Source organism: Myotis brandtii, unplaced genomic scaffold (genome assembly GCF_000412655.1).
Source record: "Myotis brandtii unplaced genomic scaffold, ASM41265v1 scaffold186, whole genome shotgun sequence".
In the NCBI taxonomy this organism is placed as follows: Eukaryota; Metazoa; Chordata; class Mammalia; order Chiroptera; family Vespertilionidae; genus Myotis; species Myotis brandtii.
This window is the reverse complement of record NW_005356905.1, coordinates 2,368,988-2,378,001: the sequence shown is the minus strand read 5'-3', so window position 1 is coordinate 2,378,001 and position 9,014 is coordinate 2,368,988. Positions and strand designations below refer to the sequence as shown.

The following is a 9,014-nucleotide window of genomic DNA, read 5'->3' as shown; positions in this document are numbered from 1 at the left end:
GTGGAAGAACTGCTGTGCTGGAGACACCCTTATGGGGTAGGACTTGCTTCAGTGGGGCTTTGGTGCTCACTGAGTCTGCTTCTTGAGTGTGTCCCTTATGGATGTGAGGAGTTGAAATCTGGTATCTGACCACTGGGTACCCTGGCTCCTGGATCTCCAAGTCAACCACTGAGTGAGTCCACCCAGCAGGAGCTACAGCGATATCAGCAGATTTCTCCTCTCTGTTTGGGGTTTGGAAGTTTTGGAGCTCTCTGACCCAGCTGCAGTTTGTTAGGTTAGGCTGCAAAAGGGCAGGCGGTTTCTTTGCCCTGCTGCGGACAGCTTGGGTGGGAATGTAAATTGAGTGGGGCGGGGTCTCAGAGAATCATCAGGGTGGAGCAAACAGCAATGGCTGTCATCAGCCATCTCCGAGACTCCTCACGTCTCTCGAGAATCATCAGGGCGGAGCAAACAGCAATGGCTGTCATCAGCCATCTCTGCGACTCCTTGCGTCTCCCGTCTCTGTGTCCCGAGTCCCTGAGTCCCGTGCCCCCACAGTAACAATGATCCCTGCGAGCAGCTCAGTGAGAAAGCCACCCTTGCTTTCTGACCCGCTGTAAGACAGTCTAGTTTCTCCCCATAGGAATCTGGGACCCCAGAGTCTCGCCGTAAACGAATTCACTGCATTCAGGAGCTTGTATCCCTGTCCGATTGAAAAAAATCGCGCACCCAGTTGCAGTCCCCCTCGCGCATGTCTCCGTATCTCTGGTCTTGGCGCCTCTGCACCTCCTACCCAGTCTCAATGTGCTTTTTTCTTTCCTTCTAGTTGTAGAACTTCCACTCGGCCAGCTTTCCCGTGGTTCTGGATGATAGCTGTTTTATCTTTTAGTTGTAGTTTTAATGTGGTTGTGGGGGGCAGCACGTACAGGTTTATACCTTATGCCGCCATCCTGGTTCTCTCCCGTTGTTGATTTTTATTAGAGAAAAATAGTGTGTAGGCCAGGGATAATTATAATTCAGCCCTATCTTGTGTTATATTATATATTTTGATTATAGGTTAAAATTGGAATAGAGTACTGCAAACCGTTTTCATACTATATTTAAATGGAAGAATGGAATAATAAAACATGGACCATATCTATATGCATTTAGTGAAGGAAGTAAACTGGAACTATAAGTAACTATAATACAAGACAGAATGTGCTCATGATATGAGGTGCTCTGGAGGACAAGCAAGGCAAAGATTAAGACTTGTGGGGGAGGAAGTATCAGAAAAGCTTCCTGGTGAATATTGCAGCATCTTTTGACTGGGCTTTGAAGGATGAAGAAATGGGCTTAGAGGAGATAGAGGTTAAATGGGAGTGGCCAATAAGGAAGTTACTGAAATGTTCCATGCTAGTGTGAATTAAGGTTTGAATAAAGACAGTGGTGGTAGTAATTGAAAAAAAAGAAAAAAGAATAGTTCTCCATGGCTGAGAGGAATGGATATCCTATAAGGTAAAGAATTCAGAGGGGCCCAGTCCGCGTGGCTCAGTGGTTGGGCATCGACCTGTGAACCAGGAGGTCACAGTTTAGTTTCGGTCAGGGCACATGCCCCAGTTGTGAGCTTGATCCTCAGGAGGCAGCTGATCAATGATTCTCTCTCATCATTAATGTTTCTATCTCTCTCTTTCTTCCTCTCTGAAATCCATAAAAATATGTTTAAAAAAGAATTCAGAGGGAAGAATAATTGAGTGAGTATGTGTGGAGGGATGATAGCTTTGAATATGTAGAGTTTGAAGTTCTGACATGTCTTTGGGGCAAGTGGGAATATTGTTAGAACTCAGAGGTAAAGGCTGAAATATTAATGTGAGAGTCAGTTACTAAAAGGTGACAGGTCTTGAAGGTACGGGGCAAGTTGAGGTCCTCAAGGGAGAGGTTGAAACTAAAGAAACAAATGCCTTCATTTACACTTTTTCTTTGTACTGACCCAGTGACATACATAACCCAGAAGTTCATTTTTTAATGTAATAAATTGCATTTGATTACCTATTGTTAGTCCATGTCCCTACAAATAAAATGAAGGGAAATAATTCTTGGTTTTTGAATTTTTAATGATGTTGTAACAAAAACGTTGAGTACCTACTACCATGAACAACACAATAAACAAGTGGTTGCTTATTGCATTACAAAGTAATTTTTGGTAGTAGTCACTAACAGTGCTTATATAGTACTGGACTCTGTTCTGTGCACTTTCCTGATATTCTTTCAATATATATCTATATTGCATTCAAGGCAAAAATAGCAAATGCTTTATTATAATAGTGAAGCGTTTGTTTCAAAAGCATTCTTAAAAACATTCAAAAACAACATTTTTAGGGGATACCTCTTAGTATGAATGTGAAAAACATGGTATATTTGACCATGTACTTCCTTAAAACAATTGAAATACATTTTTGTCTCCTCTTCTGTGGTTTAAAATGCCTTCAACAGGTTGAAAGAATTTAGATAATTTGTTTTACAGAGAGATAAGGGTCTGACATTTAACACAACCCCAGGTGCATGTGGTTTCTTAAAAAATGTCAAAAAGGTCACATGATCTTATTGTACAAAGTCAGAAAAACAAGGTCTTTTTGAGTGTCTTAACTGAAATGGAACATAAATAAAAATTCCCAATATAAAAAGCAATAAATTACTTATAAAACTATTTTTGGGTTTTTTTGCTCTGTTTTTTGTTAATGATAAAATTAAAAACATTTTATATAATTTGCTAAACTTTTTTGTTTTAAAGTTATTCATTTTGAAAGGCTAAATTTGTTATTTCCATACTGACTTTGCAAAGTGAAGTGAAGCATTAGGAATAAGTATGTTTTTAAAATAAGTATGTTTTTTTTAAAGCACTTGAAATATTATAGGTTTTAAATGCTAATGGGATGGATTTCATCATACTAGAAATCATTATTTTCTTTCTGAAGGAATTCATCCACTTTCAATAGTGATCTTTATTAGAACCCCCCTAATTTAGGAAGTTGTACAGCGATGTGTAGTACATCTCCTTTTGGAAAAGAAAACATTCATATATATATACATTAGTTTCACACTTAATATTTTATTATAAATATAAAGGGTGGATATACTAAAGAATTCTCTTAGTTCTTGATGTTTTATCCATTTTGAATATTGTTGGTTAGGAAGATTGAACTAGTGAGATGTAGCTATTGATTTTATTTAAGTTTCTTTATCACAAATAGCTCCCTCTTTGTCTTTTGATTGAAGAAATGTGGTTAAAAATCACATGTTATAACAAAGGAATTACTTAACTTTTCTCCAGAAGCTTATTTTACTTTAAACCATAGTTATTATACCTGTTTCTTTAAAATTATTATTGTTTAACATACTGTTTTATAAACAGGAAATGAATAATCTTCATGTCCCAAAAGGGAAAATAATTATTCTGAAGATCTATAAGATTTATAAACAAGGAAATGGTGACACAGCTGACTTAATGGGGCCAAAAAATTAAATGTTAAAGAGGATAAAAGCGTCCCTAGCTCCTCATCCTATACCCCAACCGTGCCTTTTACCACAACTAAAGAACTAGAGTCACATCCTGTATAACTCAATGGGAGTTGTATTTACTGAATTATTTCCTTGGGGGTAGATGTTTGTCATTGTTTAGTGTACACCCCAGGAAAGTGTAATTTTACTGAGTGTATTCATGAAGATTTGATAATCTAGAATTAAAATATATAAATTTATTTTTAGCATAATAACTACAATTATACTAATGGAAATCAAGAAGGCACCTATAATTCCATTAACTTATCAAATACGCTTTCCTCCTCTGTTCCCTTCCAGTCCTCACCCAAAAACCACATTTGAGATATGTGAAATTTGTGTTTATATATCTTGGGGGGGTTTATTAGAGTTGAACTCTGTTCATCTGGAGATTTACTTTTGAAGTCCAGGTCGGCTCCTGGCTACTCCCAGAAAATATTCCAAGAAAATGTACTTACCAAGTACAGAAAAAGGAGGAGTGTCTCCTGAGGTTGGCCATCTCATTGGCCATCTATCTGTAGGTTCCTCTGGTAACAGAACTATCCTACATGTCATTGGCTGAACAGGAAATTTAGACACAATATAATGTCTAACCTAAACTGTGGAAGGCATGCTTCTGGATTTTTTTGGACTAGAGTAGACTTCCTAAGTCTTGTATACCACTGAGACTTGCTCACAGTTGTATTCTCATTGGGAAGAAAGTGGCACAAAAAAACTAGGGTGCCGCTTGAATACAAACTTTTATCTTACTAACTCCCTGTTGACTACTGATTACTTCCTGTTGATTAGCATCAGTTGGATTACAATTTAAATAAATAATTAAATCATATTGGTTGACCATAAAACTTCAGATTCACATTTCATTTTTAATGAGAATGTAAATTCTTGAAAGATTTATTCATTGATTCTCATCAAGTCAGTTGCTACAATAGTCTGACATAGGTGTCCTAGACAACTTTTAAAAGCTTGATTATATATTTCATAGATTAATTTTATAACCTGATTCACTTTCCTAATTAATAGATAACTTGGTCAGAGAGTGGAGTATAGATATTTAATGTTTTCAATAGACATGATACTTACTTTTTTTAAAAAACCAGGCTCACATAAAGTACAGCCTTCCAGAAGATAATCTAGAACGTAATTGAGTTAGAAAATACCAACCCTAAATTCTATTCTAGGATATTGAAAGCAGTATGAAATTTAGTGTAGTTTATAGTATTGTTATCTGTAGATGTGCCGCAGGAAGAGAATTTCCTGAGACCCCCACAGGAGGATGGGATTTTGTGGAAAGCTTTAGTGGTGATGTAAAATTAAAGGGGTTTCCCCCGGAGGTCCCATCTCCGTTCGTCCTGCCTAAAAAAAATCCAGTCTTTTCTTCAGCAGGGCCAGGATTAAGGCCACTGCCCAGAGTTTCTGTTCCATATTAAAGTATAGTCCAGTCCAGCATCTGGCTGGCTTAGCTTGTGTTCCCAGTTCAGTTCATTGTGTGTGGGGTCCCCATGGCCATGGGCCATGCAACTGCTATGGCACATGGCTATGGAGAGAGAACAGGTGAGTGCATGGGCGAGTGCAGGTCATGGAACCAGAGAGCAAGAGGAAATGAGAGAGGGAATTCTTTGTCTGGGGATTTTAACCTAAGATTTCTAGAGCTTGCAGTGGCTCCACCTTCCTAGCCAATGACCTTTTCCCAGGCTAGGCTGACAGGCAAGTACCTTTCCTAAGTCACCCTGACTTCGCTGGGCATGCGCCCATCTTCCCCTTTGTTCCATCCGTTCCCCCAGTGATCTGCAGGGAATGGACTGTTGGTTTTCCTGGGGAGTGTGAAGCTGTAGCTTCCTGGTAAAGCTGCCCAGATGACCATGCTTATAATGTCTGGCCTCCCCTTTTCTCTCTTCCTTTATTAATATTAATAAACTAGTTAATGATGACCATAACAGTATAATAGGTAACTCAAACTTGTATCTTTCCTCTGGAAGTGGAGTCAGCTTAGTTCTGGTTATAGGATATTTGAGTCCTGTTTAGCCTAGCTTTCAGGCTAAAGCAACACTTAATTGATAGTAAGACTTTCCCTAATCAGATAATTTGCCATTTGTGAATTCATAGATGGGAGAGCTAGGTCATTTTGGAGTTGGGTGATTTCTATTCATTAGACTATTTCTTAAGCAGCAGATGAGGGGAAGTTCTGTTGCCTGTAGCAGCATCAAAAATGGGAATTATCTATAAGGTGAGTATACTATGTATATTTTTGTGTGGAGATTTATGCATTAAGTTAGTTTAAACTGATGGTTATTGCTGATGGGAAATGATACCTCTTTATACACCTCTTTATATCTTAACATAATGTAGTGTATTTATTTTATGTATTTCAATAGCACAATATCTTGAATTCCTAAAAGCTTCATCTTTTCCCAGCAAGATCAAAAGTAGTTAAACATATAGTCTGTCAATTGTCAATGTAAATTTTCAATGGTCAATATTAACCCAGTCCAGTTTGAAAGGGCTTTTGAATTACGAGGAAAGGAAATGACACCCCAGATTACTTTTTTGATCCTCTTAACAATCTCCCGCTTTATAAGGCATGATAATAAAAGTTTATCAGGTGTGTTTTTCTTTTTACAGGAACACCAGTGTATTCAGTAGCATGGGACCCTGATTCTGAAAAGGTTCTTTACACAGCAGGCAAGCAGCTGATCATTAAACCTCTTCAACCAAATGCTAAAGTTTTACAGGTACTTCTCAGGCATTTGTAAATTGTTATCAGGATTTGCCAGACTGCTAAGTGAGAGGTCTTTTTCTTAGGGGAGTCCCTTTCTTCTGGGTGGTCTTTTTACAATCTGAGGCTTTGAGTGTGTAGTTTTATCACCCTTTATTATAGAACAGGGAATATCTGGTTATGTTTCCAACAAGGTTCACTTCCTTCTTATTCCAACTCACATCATACCAGTAAATCATAAATATGGTTTGCGTTACTAAATTGTCACATGATTTGGCATGATTGTTATCTTTGACTTTAGCAGAGTCAGCTTCAAATGTATAGATTTGAGACAAAACAGGACGAAATCATAAAACTTTAAAAGCTTGTTTAGACTGTGTTTTTTATTATCATTACTATCATTTTCCTCCTTGTCCTCATCTGTTCAATACACTTGAGGGTTCTCTAAGACTCTAGCATTCTTTTAGTATTTTTGGAATGGAGGGGGAATAATGTAGAACAATTTAGAACAAATCAGGTGTGTATAATTTTACCCATTATGTAGAAACAAAACAATGGTGGCAGTTAAAACAGGTCAGCATAGGACACATTAATGGAAAACTTTGAGCCTATGTTTGGTGTTTGATTCCAGTGTTAAAAGGAAGAAACATTTTCTTCACATGTTGGAAATGACGATTTAATGTGGTGAACAAGACTATAGGCTTTGGAGTTAGTCACCTGGATTCAAGTGCAAGTTATAAAATATCTTTGAGCCTCAGCTCTCTTATTAGTTGTGATATTCATACCTACTTGATAGGATTATTGAGAATTAAATGAGTTAAATTACAAAGTGCATTGGACAGTACATACAATAAGCATATTGAGTACATGCAATAAGCATTCAGCATAGAGGAGTTGTTATGATATTATTATGCATTAATAAGTTATTTCTACATTTTAGTCAGTCCCTAATAAATTAGAGCTAAAGAGGTCAGAAAAAAAATGTAGACTGACTAGGTTGGGTTAAGGGATTTGATACTGGAATTTGATTTGCTACAGCAGGTATAAAGGTGTTTTAAGAAGCGTCAGATTTAACAGTTGAGTAGATACAGATTTGGGGGAGTAGGGAGATAGAAATGACTTTGAGGTTTTATATTAGTAACTTGTATATAGATTGTGCTACATATATCATATAGTCAGCATGCATTTACATTTTTATTGCATGCAGAACAGTCTGCTAAGAACTATGGGACAAAAGAAATAGAAGATATAAGTGCTTGCTCTTAGGCAACTAAGGAAAAGAATTTGGGCAAAAGGAAGAAGCTGGAAAAGAGTACTAGTTCTGACTGCCTTTAGTCAGAGTTCTTCCCTACCACTTACACTCAGAAAAGCTTCTATGAAATTACATAGCAAAAACAGGAAAGATGAACCTTTTAGTTTGTAATTATGTGACTTGTTTAGATACCTGTAATTAGGCTTATTTGAATGAAACTCAGGAAGATGCTTATGTCACCATTGATCAATTATAATTTAGTGGTTTGGTAGAACCTTTGAACCAGGAGGTAGTGAGAGAAGGAAAAGTATCCAATGCCAAAGTTCAGCTGGAGGAGAGGAAGAGTTAAAGTATAGTGCAAATTTTCTATTTCTTATGGAAAACTAAGGTTGGGCATAAGTATAGACTCAAATTTGGATTGTCCATAAAAAAGAATGCTTAATTAATTGGTGCTTGTAGAATACAGTTCAAAAGTAAATATTTCATTTCCCATGAAATGGGCTCTATGGACTCTTCTAGAGACCCAAATCTGGTTTTATAGTGAGGAAACATTTTTTATTTATTCAATTAGTGAAAATGTAGTGCATACCTACTATGTACCAGACACTATGCTAGCTGTGAGATATTCAAGGTGAAATAACAGTTTCTGGCATCAAGGAGCTTGTCCAAAGGAATTTCAAGAAGTGACTAACATTGAGAAATAAGTGAAAAATGTGCATTATATATAATAGTAAATATATGTAATATATAAATTGATATACTAAAACAGTACAGTTGATCCTTGAACAACACAGCAGTTAGGGGCACCGACCCTCACACTCTTGAAAATTTAACTATTAACTTTTGCCCCAAAGCTTAACTGCTGATAGCCTGCTGTTGATCAGAAGCCTTACCAATAACCTAAACAATTAGCACATATTTTATGTTATATGTATTATATACTCTATTCGTACAATAAAATAAGCTAGAAGAAATGTTAAAAAAAATCATAGGAAGAGAAAATACAATTACAGTATTTATTGAAAAAAATCTGCATATAAGTGGACCCATGTAGTTCAAACTCATGGGTAAACTGTATAAGGGAACTTTAAATCATATTTTGTTCCTAAGTTTTGAACAACAAAATTTTTGTAGGTTTAAAATGAAACAATGATCTCTGTGTATATCTATCTAAATATATATATGAATCTGTGCCCAGATATTTTATTTTTGTCCTTGCAGTTTATTTTAGGACATTTGTTTTTGAGAGTGTATATTTTTACATATCTTAAATAAAACAAGCTATAAATTATTCTTATTTGACACTAATTCAATATTTTATTCTGTATATTTAAAAATAATAGATTTGGAAGGATCTATAGAGAGAGCCCTTTAATTGGTCACTCTAGTTATATTATTCTGCTTAAATATGGTAAAAGAAAGCTTTTAATTACATGTGTGATAATAGCTAAATGGGCACATGAATTACTAGTATATTTAAGGACAAGAAGACATCCATGCTTACTTTTTGGATTGCCAATTTCTGGGTCA

The 9,014-nt window shown here is 36.2% G+C and overlaps 1 protein-coding gene across 1 annotated transcript in view; it reads left to right on the top strand.

Annotated features, from left to right (window-relative positions):
- Positions 1 to 9,014, top strand: part of IFT80 (intraflagellar transport 80) — a 106,230-nt gene that overhangs the window by 38,328 nt on the left and 58,888 nt on the right. Inside the window, exon 6 of the mRNA XM_005864124.2 lies at positions 6,139 to 6,248. Coding sequence (XP_005864186.1) covers positions 6,139 to 6,248 — 110 coding nt within the window. The remainder of the gene's footprint in view (positions 1 to 6,138; positions 6,249 to 9,014) is intronic.